Source organism: Sparus aurata, chromosome 4, assembly GCF_900880675.1.
Source record: "Sparus aurata chromosome 4, fSpaAur1.1, whole genome shotgun sequence".
In the NCBI taxonomy this organism is placed as follows: Eukaryota; Metazoa; Chordata; class Actinopteri; order Spariformes; family Sparidae; genus Sparus; species Sparus aurata.
The window spans coordinates 36,221,929-36,235,046 of NC_044190.1; the positions used below are offsets into that span (position 1 = coordinate 36,221,929).

At 45.0% G+C, this 13,118-nt stretch overlaps 1 protein-coding gene across 1 annotated transcript in view; it reads left to right on the plus strand.

Annotated features, from left to right (window-relative positions):
• LOC115580112 (transcription initiation factor TFIID subunit 4) overlaps positions 1-13,118 on the plus strand; it is a 94,365-nt gene that overhangs the window by 52,746 nt on the left and 28,501 nt on the right. Inside the window, 1 exon segment of the mRNA XM_075488170.1 lies at positions 12,313-12,435. Coding sequence (XP_075344285.1) covers positions 12,313-12,435 — 123 coding nt within the window.

Genomic DNA, 13,118 nt, shown 5'->3' on the forward strand with positions numbered 1-13,118 from the left:
ATCTGGAATTTTAAGAAGGTGGCTTGGAAATTGTTACTTTATGTAATGCCGTCTCCCCGAGAGACGAGCAAGACTCCCAGCCCCCTGGCTGCCCCCCCAACCCACACACACACACACACACACACACACACACACACACACACACACACACACACACACACACACACACACACACACACACACACACATATAACCCCCCTCTTCCACCCTCCCTCACCTCTTTCTTTTTTTTGCTTAATGGCCGTCGTTTCTCAGCCCCTGTGCCTCTCCGGTTTTCATCACCTGAGCTGGCTGTTTGTGTCACCGCAGAGTCTGTCGGCAGCTCACACATCTGTGCAAATTTCATCAGTATAATGAGCCCGAGCTCCTCTTCCAGGCGACGGGCAGAGGAGCCAGCCTCTCTTTAAGCCTCTCTCCGTGGCCACGCGCACACACACACACACACACAAAACAACCAGCACCGCCACCAAACAATCATCAATTTGGAGAGATGGAATTACAACCTGTTATATACTTATACCAAGTGTTGGCGTGTAAATTGAGCTGGCAGATGATTTGTTTTTTTTTTTTAAAAAGGCAAGGCGCTGTGTGGTGTGAAGCTGCAGCTGCGGAGCCGAGTCCAGCGATCAGGCATTAACCCGTGATAAGCAAATGAAGTCAGGTCAGGTTTAGTGTCAGTTCAATTTCCATTCCATTGGCCAAAATCACAAAAATGCCTCAAAGGGCTGTAAAAAAAAAAGAAGTGCAACACCTCCGTCTGTAGACCCTCGATTTAGTGGAACAACTCCACTAAAAAAAGGGTGAAACGTCAGGAAGAGCAAAAGAAAAGGGATCTTTCTACCAATGTGAATGTAGGATTGTTATTCTCACCCAGGTTTTTGTAGGTAGAGGGTAGTAGACATTTAAACGGCTCCAGATAACTCGTTAACATCGCTCGCTTCCATGCCTTGTATCCGCTGCTTGATACAGCTCGGCTTGACTCGACGCTACTCACCTTTTTGGTTTTCCATTGACTGGTCACAAAGAGTCATCCCTGGTTTGTCACCGACCTTAACTTATTTGTCATCTCGACCTAGATTAAAAAAAAAAAAATGGCATCCCAATGGTCACTTTAGGACTTGCAGACGATCCTCTATTTGATTGCCAATGAAACTATCTCAAAAGGAAAGAATTTCCTCCGTTGTTCCTGTGTGTTTGTGCGATGTCGCGGCAGTTTCGCTCAATGTTGCTATGACGATCAGGTAAGAATCGTGCCGACATCGATGGTAGGGATGTGCCATGTTTTTTTCGATCATTCGAATTATTAAAATTCAAACTGTTCATGCAACTTTGTCTTAAAAAAATATATTTGCCATTGTTTTTACCTGTTATTTCCAATACTTCCAAACCACCATCTTTGAATACGGTCTGCTCTTGAGAAAAGTAAAAGGTACCTAACATGAGTTGTGTCGGGTCAAGCCGAGATGTACCGTGTGGCTGAAACACCGGATAGCATGGCAGAATTATTAGTACTCACCTTTTCACAGTAAAAAACATAAAATGATAGTAAAGGTTAAAACTCAGAAGCTACGCCTGTCCTGTGTGGACTCCTGAACCTGTTGTCCATACAACACTTTGGTGTTCGTGTTCCCCAGAGGATACGTCCTAATGTTTTTATCATATTTTCTTTAGTGCAACTGCTCGGCCAAAATGTTTACATGAAAACAAGAAATATCGGAATCTAACCGTTAGATTTCCACGACATTCGCTTAGCGAATTCGTGCTCCCCAGCAGATGAACCCTTGTGGATGATCAATGAGTTTCATGCCGTCCCACCCTCGAGCCAAAACTGGACACGCTGTATCTCACAACATTAGTTGCCATGAACTTTACAGAGCAGATTTACGCTCCCAAGGGGATAACACATTTGGTTTTTAATGATTCCTCATTAAAATGTCCTCTAGATCTGAACTCAAGATAAACCTAACTACAATATTGAACCCAAAATCAACAGTACAGCGTTAGTAGTTTTATACTGAGCGCTGTGGAACATTGTGGGCTCTGGGTGTCACTAGCAGAGCTTCTTTGGGGGGTTTTTGTTGTGTAAATTTTTGTCGCTATGCCTCTAATTGTGTATTTGCATCAGCAACCTGACCCACAACCTTGTCACCAGCAGAGATGGAAGGTCAGATAGACGGTGGCAGAGTTTTGTTTTTTTTTTTTGCGCGAGAGAGGCAGAGCGGTCTAGCGCCTCTGTTTCCTCCATGCACTACCATTTGGCCGAAAGGTCAGATGGGCTATTTCAGAAATGCCCCCAGTGAAAATCAATGGGCAAATCGTGGAGCTCAGTTCCTGTTTGTTGTTGTTGTCGGTGGTGGGTCCGTGTGCTCTGTCTGTTCCATCACGGGAGGCAGGAGGCCGGGCAATGCCTCGTCATCGAGAGTGAGGAAATGAGAGCGAGAGAGAGCAGAGGAGACAGAGAGACAGAGACAAAGAGACGGAGAGAGAAAAGGAGACTTGGGGAGGGGGGGGGGGCGGGGGAGAAAAAGAGGGGAGGCAGAAAGAGATAGAGAGGGAGTTAAGGCCAGTAGAGATACATCACGATGTCAGACACACAGACACACTGCAGCCACAGATTCATCATCGCAGCCGCGTCTGCAGGCGCAACTGGACACAGGAAACGAGTGAACTGGAGAGGAGGACAGGCGGAGAGGGACGAGGGGACGAGGGGGGAAAAGACAAATTGGCTACTACAGCTGGCCAAAATCTGCCCAAAAGCTCCTGTAAGGGCCCGTTCAGCTGCTGAAGCAAACCGCGTCACGCCGGGGAACGCTGATATTTCCACCGAACAGCTTTGTTAACATAAGTTGGTTAAGGACCCAGCCATCGTAAACTACTGCTCTTTTTCCGATCTTCTTGCTCAGAGTGATTCTAGAGGACGAGCGAGCTGTCCAACCGCATCCCGAATGTTTTTTTTTTTTGTGTGTGTGAATAATTTTCCTCACACACTTTTATCGGCCCTGACAGATTTCCTTTTTTTTTTTGCCCGTTTCGACGCACCAGCATCGCTTGAAAACGTCTCGAAACCTCCGCACAATTAATTCTGCCCTCGCTTAACTTTGAACCGTGCTCACAATTAAAAGCCTGCAGTTGTACATCCTCCCCGTTCTCTGCGAACATATATGTCAGAATCTATGAATCCATGTGGCATTTCACAACATGGTCAGATTTAGCATATATTTGCCTCACTGTTCACATAAATGCCGGTTCTTTTATTTAACCCTCGACTCTGCTGATCTCCTTGTCTGCTCAGCCAGTGTAATGCACACATACGTGTTACTTGGTTGGTCCTGGCATCCTCCACAAGTGGCCGGGTCACGGAGAAGAGACCGGAATCCACCCACACTGGAAGCTCCGCCAGCCGCAGCCTCACGCTTCTTCTCCAGAGAGGAGGCGCTCTTGTGTGTCAAGAGGACAATGTAGCAGCCCCTCCGTTTTTTATTAAGGCCAGTTATATCTGCGAGTTCATAGGCGGCTCATCCTCTGGCCCTCCGCAAACTGCTCGGCTCAAAAGAGGCGCTCTTCCCCCCGCCGGGCAGGCCCGGGGGCAAAAAGCCCGCTACCCTCCTCCACATTCACTGCCTTTCTGTGCTGACTTTCAAAGAGAATTCCTGCTGTTTTGTGTGTCCCAGTTCATAGTTGTTATATTCTTGTCTTCTGGTCTCACAGACGCACAATACCTTAATATGAATAGAGCAGCGGCGTTCGCGGTCAGCTCGTGGGGTTGCGAGCGGAACGATATAATGCTCGTCGTCGCCTCAAGTGGGAAGATCACGTCTTCTCGAACCTGCTTCAAATTAGGTTACGCGTTAGTTTAGCAGGTGTTAACTTTATGTTACGCTTTGTTGAAGGTCTCACTCGGGGTTGACGTGGTTCATTTAATTATCACATGAGAAAGGTCTGTTTTGCAGGTCCTAAAGATAGTGCGCTAAACCTATTTTTTATTTGTTGCTTTGTTGTCGCAAGTTTCAACTTCAGTTTTTTTTCTCTTTCTTCACCTCAAGACATATTACAAGAGGAAAAAAAAAAAAAGAAGCAGGCTATAAAAGTACCTTTGGTGTTCCTGTGTGTTTTCGAATATTACAAAGTGCTGTAATGAGAGGAAAACAACAAAAAAAAGGAGATTTTTTTTTTTTCGTGCCTCAGAGGGAGATAGCGACTCGTCTCCTCGCTGTACAAGCCTGTAGGTTCACTTTTTCTCTTTGTGCGCCAGAGCACTCCTTGGGACTCGAGCGACAGGGGAATTGGGCATGCTGAGCTACGCTGGTGGCGAGGTGCCAGCCTCCTGTGCCTGGGATATAAGTGAGAGGGAGGCAGGAGGCAGGACACGTTTCAATTAGGCAACAAGCGCCGCACACGGAGCTCGAGAGGGGAGAGTAAGGAGAAAAAAAAAAAAAAAGAAAACCTCAGAAAACCTCACCCTCACCAGCTAACTTCTCCCTTCTGACCTCTCCCAAAAACACACTTCCCTGAACTGCCGTGCCCCACCTTTTCTCTTCTCTCTCCGTTTAAAATCGGAGGTGTCGTTTTTGCGGTATTCATATGGGAAAGGACAGTACCGGGGGTCTTTGTGAGGTGATGCTAAGTGTGCCAGCTCGGCCTGCATGTTTCCATTAGATTGTCATGTTGGCTAATTAGAGAGCGGCAGCATGATTCACCTTGTTAATTAGGAGGACTTGCACACCATGTGCCTGGGGGCGGTGTGGGGAAGAGGAGCCCAGCCTCAGAGCCTGCTAGTCGCCTGCTGCCTATGAAGATTCCCCCTTCTCATCTACCTTCCTTTCACTCCCTTCTTTTTTTTTTTTCTTTTTTTTTTGATTTGGAAATGAATAAATCATTGACATCGTCCTCTCTCCGAGTGTGAATATCTGAGTTCTCATCTTTTTCCTGGATGCAAATTAGGCGTGATCAATAGAAGGTGACGAGCGGCGAATCTAAATGTTAAAAAAAAAAAGAAAAAGAAAGAGGGAGAGAGAAGACTGCTAGACGAAGCACGCCGGCATAGAATGAGACAAAGCGCGAGAACATTTAAAGTAGGAAATTTTCCCCTTAGATAAGCAGTATTTTTAATGATCACCGCTCTCCGCTCGACGCTCCTCTGTAACACCGTCAGAATCTGCTTAACACTGATTTCTGGCTCCTTTCGTTAAACACCGCTTCTTGGGGAAAAAATGTGCAGCGCAAATGTTATTATTTATAAAAATAACGCTTGTCTCCAAAGTAAAGGCATCGGTTCTCTTAGACACATTCAATGAATCCACGTATTTCACACACACAGTCTCCCCCTGCACAAGGTTTAATTCCCTGCAAATAAGTTGCAGATGAAGAGGAACCGTAGGGTCATGATAGTGACACTCACGTAATGACCTTAGCTCCGGGGACGGCTGAGGGCTCCGAATAATTGGTCCTTGGCCCTGAAAACACTTCTGACATACTCGCCTTCAGAGGAAATGAAACACTCTGAGCCAAGACTATTAGCTCATGCATGTATTTTGAATTCATCTCCATAGGTAAAATAATTTAATCACAAACAGGTTTGCAGGAATATCCAAGAAGATTATGTGTGTTGAGAAAAGAGGAGCTGAATTTCAGGACATTTTTAATAAAATCTCAACTTATTAATTGTCTAGTTATGCAAAGACAGACTGGTATCGGTGCAATAGTGCAAAAAAACTGTTCCAGGTTATCGTAATAAGTGTTGATATATCCTGAAAACAACATACTGTACTGAATCTGTGCATATGAACCCTGCAGTATTAATACATTCAACATTAAATATAGTGCAGTGCAACTTCAAACCTTTAAGGCCAATTAAACGTGACAACTCGCACTGCAGCATGTAACGCAGTGCACACATCAGACATATATCTTCATATATAACTTCAACATCGGACTATTTTTCTCCGGAGGAACGCTGCCAAATGTAATTATTGGAGCTCTGTTGATGAAGTCACACATGTGTCTGTTCAGTTTTTTACCACAAAGACGTGCCTGCATTCGCAGTTCGAGGCTTAACTCGTCTCTTTGTAGCGTCTGAGTGCAGATGGAGAAGCGGAAACCTGATTGGTTAACTGCAAATGGCGCTTCTCCCCGCAGCAAACTAACTGCCAGGCACTTCACATGAAGAAAGGCCTCAAGATGCAGCTCGCAGATGTTCATGTAATGTCGGCCATGTGGGTGTCAGGTGAATGAGATCCATGGATAAACAGACGTGCATAAAACACATACGTAAGATGTCAGCGCGCTCTCATGCGAAGAGGGAGAAGGAAACTTGCTCTGCACTGTTTTGGGAAACTGGTATCTAAAAATGGGTGAAAGAAAACATTTTTAAAATAATTTCTATGTGATTAAGTTGGGGAACATGTCTTTCCTTGGATCTGACAAACTCCACCGGGCCTCATTCCTAAAATATTTTAACACAGAACAAGAGTAAACTTGTGCGCACACACAAACATAGAATTTTTTAAACTGAGTCAATATTATTTTTGAATGCAGCCGTTCAACCGATGTGCACAAGTTAAATATGTTTTCTGTCGAGTTATAAGTCATGAGACAGAATATTATATCAGCACAGTAATTTGCACATGTCGACAAAGCTAACGTGCTGATGCTCAGCGGGTGTGAAGTTTAGCATGTTAGCTCGCTTGCGTTTGATGATAAGCAACAAACACAACCCGACCGACAAAACGAACGAGCATTGATGTAGCTGAAATGAATAGAAGATTTAAAGCACATTATATGGACAAAAATCCCACATCTGTAACAATTTGTAAGACGTAATGTCGGTGCTAACTACAAGCATAACAAGTGATGTGGGGGCGGAGTGGCTAACAGAGACACCATTAACACTATCACAGAACACTGTATCATCAAAATGATTTAGAAGATGTTATTTTAAGGTAAAAAGTTACGTCATGTTGTTTTATTTATGTTTTCTGTCGAGTTATAAGTCATGAGACAGAATATTATATCAGCGCAGTAATATGCTCATGTCGACAAAGCTAACGTGCTGATGCTCAGCGGGTGTGATGTTTAGCGTGTTAGCTCGCTTGCATTTGATAATAAGCAACAAACACAACCCGACCGACAAAACGAACGAGCATTGATGTAGCTGAAATTAATCGAATATTTAAAGCACATTATATAGACACAAATGCCACATCTGTAACAATTTGTTTGACGTAATGTTGGTGCTAGCTACAAGCATAACAAGTGATGTGGGGGCGGGGTGGCTAACAGAGACACCATTAACACTATTGCAAGACACTGTACCATCAAAATGATTTAGAAGCTGTTATTTTAAAGCAAAAGTCACATAAAGTTGTTATATTTATGTGTTTTCTGTCGAGTTATTCGCCATCTAATTGTGAATAAAGCACGATTGATATACATCAGCATACATCAGGTAATACGCTCATGTTGATGACGCTAACATGCCGACGCTCAGATGTTTACGAGATCAGATGTTTGTCACTGTCTTCGGTCGGCGTGCTAACATTTGATAATTAGCACCCAACTCAACCGACTGACAGAACAGACGAGCGCTCAGAGCCGCCGGCATGGCTAAAAAAGATAATAGAATATTTAACATTCCCTACAGAGTTACTGTTTTTCTGTTTTGGTTTGATATATAGTTTAATAAAAAAAAATGGCTGAAATCCGTAACATTTCTTCTCTCTGCATCTGCATATAGCTGCGGGGGCTGTTCATGTCCACGCCGTGACAGTACCATTATAGCAACGCTGACAAACGTATGAAAGCGTCCGCGCTCGCACCCACTGCAGCATTAACAGAGCCGTCCATTTACATCTTAGATTTTTGATAGTAGATGGTGCGTGGCATGTAATCTGCCACCGTGTTTCCTGGCATTTTGTGTCTTTGCTCGCTGACGGTAAATGAAGGGAGACGACGGGTTCCCGGTCGGGCTCGAACTGCCGTTGTTTTGGTTACATCACCGGTGTCTTACACCGCTTGGCCACCAGGGGAGGGGATTTGATTCCCGCTGGAGCCCACCAACCCTCGTTTAACTCTTACCAAGTCTCTATGGGGAAAAAGAAGCATTCGCCCCCCCAAAAAAAAATAAAAAAAATGGCATATGTTATGTCTATATACTGAGAGGCTCCCCGCTGTGTCCTGTTGGGCCGGAGCTATTCTAGGGGGAGGGTTAGGCACAAGCCTCATCAAAAAACCCATAGTCTGGCTTTTATACTGTGGTCTTTGCAGGGCAGTCAGCCCTTTAGCTTCCTTCACAGCCCCGTAGCTGCTCGTGACGTCAAGCAGAGCGTGTTCTGCTCTACCAAGGACATCTGTCTGTAAGCGTCTGGGGGGCCGCGAGCAGCCCCTCAGGCCAGGAGGGGGGGAGGGAGGGAGGGAGGGAGGGGAGGGGAGGGAGAGAGGATGGAGAGAAAAGCCTTTGTTAAAAACAGCCGAGATGGAGAACGGCAGGTTGGCCATCATGGCTCCTGCAGCTCTCGCCCCCCCCCCACCACCCCTCTGCACCCCAAGCGTATCACAACGCTCTGAGGTTCTTGCCGAATTCTGGACACGTTTGCGTCAGAAGGGAACACAATATTTGTTCTTTTGTGTTGAGAAAATGCCCTTTTTATTTCTTTTTATTATTTAGGTCTTCATGGGCGTTGTTTTACGTTACTGTTAAGGGTGCAGAGCTCGAGGTTAGATGAGATGTGGGAAACAAGACGGACAAATGGATTTTTCTTTTATTTTCAGTCGCTCACTTTTGTCCCACTTTGGCGTTTGTTCTGCCTTGAACGACTTAACTAACATTAACACCAACACATGCACGGACCACTGATTAGTTCTTACTAACAGGCAATGGGACATAAACCATCAGATCACACTCAAACTGTCTAAATCTTTATAAATAAACAGTGATTTTGGGAGAAATTGAGTGAGAAATTGGTATATTTTAAAAATAAAAACGCAGTGAAGATAATTTCTACTTGCCGGAATCTGCTCAGTTAACATATTAATGACAAACATGTTGTTGAATACCGTTATTTAGCTTCTCGTTTCTCTCAGCTCCACCTTTCAGTTTTGCTCCACTGATTCAGCCGCTGTGTGTTACACCAGCTGTCTACACCGCTGATAAATATTAACTTCCACTGCCCCCAAACTCGAGGTCTTCGTCTTATTTGAATATGATTTTGGAAGAATCTTCCAGGACATGACCCAATGACACGAATAATCTGATGAATACATGTAATTTGATAGCGTGGGCCTGGATTTTTTTAAGCGTCCGCAGCAGTTGTATTCTTGGGAGTGGGATGTCGGTTATTTGATATCATAAAACGCTGGATGATGTAATTTATTCTAAAATCTGATCTTTTACTTCTTGCAGTAAAATGTGTGTTGAAACTTAATCCGACAGTGTTTTTTTTCCTTCTTTTTTTTTAGGGGGCAATCAAAACTTTCAGCGCAGATTAGGATTTAACGCTGTGAGCCTTGATAAGCAGCGGCTCTGATCCGATAAATATCACATTCGCAGCTTCAGTGTTTGGACCTGTAGCACCGTCATGTCGCTGCTGCTGTGCGTGTAGTGAGAGAGCTTTGTGCCGCCGCGACAAGTGTTTCCCCGGAAATGTACATGTTTGTGTTTGCGTGCTTCACGTTTCCATCACCACCTCACGTTGTTCTTTCTGCACCGGCACCAGAACCCTCTCTCTAACAAAGCCGTAGATTGATTCTGCCGGGTATCTTGAAAATGTTCTACATCTCCTGACCTTTGCTAATAATTTGACTTTACAAGTTCCAGTCCCCTGCTTTGAAAGGGCACGCGGGCAGACTGGAAGCACTGGTATTTACGTGACTCCGTGGAACAGCAGATATTTATGCGGCACCATTGATCGGACCTGGCAAATGTATGCATCGCGCCAGCTGGTTATTCTTCCCCGTCTGGGGCGAATCTCTGCGGTGACCTTTGCAGTTTTGGTTGGTGATTGCGCCTCGGGCTTAGCAATGCCGACAGGTTGGTCCTGAAGGTAGAGAGAGGTTTTTGTACGTGAAGGTCGCAGCTTTGATTCTGAAACAATAGAAACTAAAAGAAAAGAGAAAACAGAAAAGCTGCTTCATACCAAAAATAATAAACAGAGACCAGAGACACAAAACAAACCTACAGTTCAGTAAACGACAGCAGCTAAAGACTGACACCGTACATTTATCCACATTCCTTCATAGCTACTGCTACTACTTCCTACACTATGTGTGTCCATATGAATGTACTTAATGTACATATTTGAATTGAATGGAGGTCAAAACAACTCCTGAGGGAAAACAGATCAATCAAAGCCCGGCCCATCTCTGGCTTATATCAGTTGGCGGTCATTAAAGGAAGGTAGGCTCGGCGTAGTGGCACCAGATTGAAATCAGAAATCGGTCTCCCTGTGTCAGGGCGGGCCCTATATTGACGGGAAACGCAGACTGGAGGGTTGCAGATGGTAAAATGAAGTCTTCATTTATCATACAGTCATAAATCTGAAAATGCAGGCAGTTGCTGTGGGCGCTGGGAGCCCATGCCTGGTGCCAACTGCCAGGCGGAGATGCCGGCATCCTGGTGCCATCACTGAGATAGCGGACCTCTCTCTCTCTCTCTCTCTCTCTCTCTCTCTTTCTCTCTTCTGCTCTATCGCTCTCTCCCAGCTCACTTTGCGGCGGGATTCTTTAAGGTCAGGCCCGGAGAGATTTGTGTGTTGTTTGTGGCAGAGCCCTAATAAGGTTAGCATTGATAACATTAATGCTACATTTGCCATGCGGACAGGGGCAATGATCGTCCCCGGCCTGTTCGCCTCATCCAGCCGCGATCCCCCCCCCCCAGTTTCTGACTCCATTATTCCCCTACGTCTTCATCTGCATAGAATTAAAAAGCCTGATTCCCAACTCGACAATTCGCTTCACGGCCTTGTCCATTCTGCTGCCGCGAATTAGTGTTTGATTTTATTACAGGATCTATGGTAAAAGCAGACAAATAAATGCAGTTTATATATTCAGCTGGTCGGTGCTACTGCTGTTATTTCCCCTACTTTGTGTTGTCAGCGTGTTTGAATCTTTCAACAGTTCCGCCGTGCTAAATGTGAAGTGGCAACACCCTAAAGGGCATGCCTTGCCACCGGGGCTTTGGGAAAAAAAAAAATCAGAGGCAACTGCATGCACATTTTAGATCAGACTTTATACACCAAAGCAACCTTTTAAAGAGCGCCATCTGAAAGTAACATGAAATTTTCCCCTGATCAGACAACACGCATGTCTCGCACAAACACCAGCGCCCGGCGAACGCATGCTGAGCGATAACATAAAAGAACATGAAAGACATGAAAGCGCACATTGATTGTCCCTGTTCGCTGCAACCCAGGCCTCTCTCCCCCCAGCGGGCAAGCACGCAGGCAAGCTGGTGGGTAGGCATTCCCTGTGCTGTGGCCAAGATTGATAGGCACGTGTGTGTGTGTGCGTGTGTGCGCACTGTGTTTTGCATGTTGGAGGGAGTGCTGACACCCTCTGTGCCATGGCCCCAGGCACTCACACATCCACCCAATAGAAAGGGCAGCTCCCAGCGACGCTGGGTTCCCCCTCAGCCCTCCGGCTAGACATGACATTACCTCGGGCAGTGCCTCGCCACAACCTCCCCCTTATACATCACAAACCGCTAAAATCACAATGGCACCATGTGACTACACACACACACACACACACACAAAATCGGTCTTTGACAGCGGTCTCTGTTAATGGCTTCCATTTTGTTTGGCTCAGGAGAGCTCATACAATTCATGGATGGACAGACACAAGGAAGAACAAGGATATCTTTATCCTGTTTTCTCATCCTCGCCAGGTCTCACGCTGCACTAGAAACAGCTCTGGTTGCACATTATTTTAAAAGAATTGAAGTGCTGTGGTCACTTGTCTGCCTACAAGCGATTACAATGGTGCACCTTCTATGTGCTTAACAGATTCAGAGACAGAGAGGCATGTTAGGAGGTTGTGACCCTCAGTGATAAAAAAAAAAAAGCTAGCTAACTGTATCACATGTGGTTGTTTTTGGTAAGCTCATCTATAAAAAACGTACAGGACATTGTATGTGAATCAAAGCTTTTTAGTTTGTTTCCTTCAGTATACTTGAATTTATCCGTTTGGCAGTCGGGTCACCAGCGCACACTGATACCCTGCACGTGACGTACTTACTTACCCACACAGATGTGTGTGAGCACATGTAGTGGTAGAAGTTTTTTTTTCTCCTTCTTCTGATCTTTGTGTTGTCTTTTCCAGATGCAACAACAGGAACTGGCCCAGATGAGGCAGCGAGATGCCAACCTTACAGCACTAGCCGCCATTGGACCCCGCAAAAAACGTAAAGTGGACTCTCCAGGGGCCACCCCATCAGGGACAGAGGTAAGACTCCTACAGCTGCACGTGTTGACCTCATATTTATCCTAAACACTAAAATCACCATTAACTTTTGACGGAAACCTTCCGATTTATCAGTCGACCAGTTTTAGCAGCTGATGTCGGCCTGTCACAGATTTAACAAGATTGGCCTGTACTGTATCTTGTTCCATATGCACCGATATAAAAATGTTTTTTGGGGTATTATAATCCGGAAAAAGATGCTAAGGCTGATTTCCAATGATTGCATTTCAAATTGAGTTTATTGTTTCAGTGCATTTTGGACGGTAAAGTTTATTGTTCAACCGTCAAATATCTGGCTTCTGTCAGATATCTTTGTCACATGCGTTTGAGAACTAAACATTAGGGATCACTGTATAAAACTGGAATTGTACAGGGGATATATTCTACTATTCCTGATAGATGTGTGAGCAGAGCAGAAGTTAGTGTATTTGTGACGACGAGGAGGTGATGATCTCTCGCCAGCTTTACAACCTAACTCTACTTTGCTTTCTAGAAAGAGTACTTTAAACCAAGGTAATGTATTTCTCAGTTTTTTCTTAAAGGTAAATTTTTTTTTTGTTGTCGACAGCTTTCAATGTTAATATTCCCGGTTTTGTCATCCCTGACTGTGGTGAGTTCAAACATGGAGGGCTGGTAGATATGCATAAGAATGAGTCACTGAATAT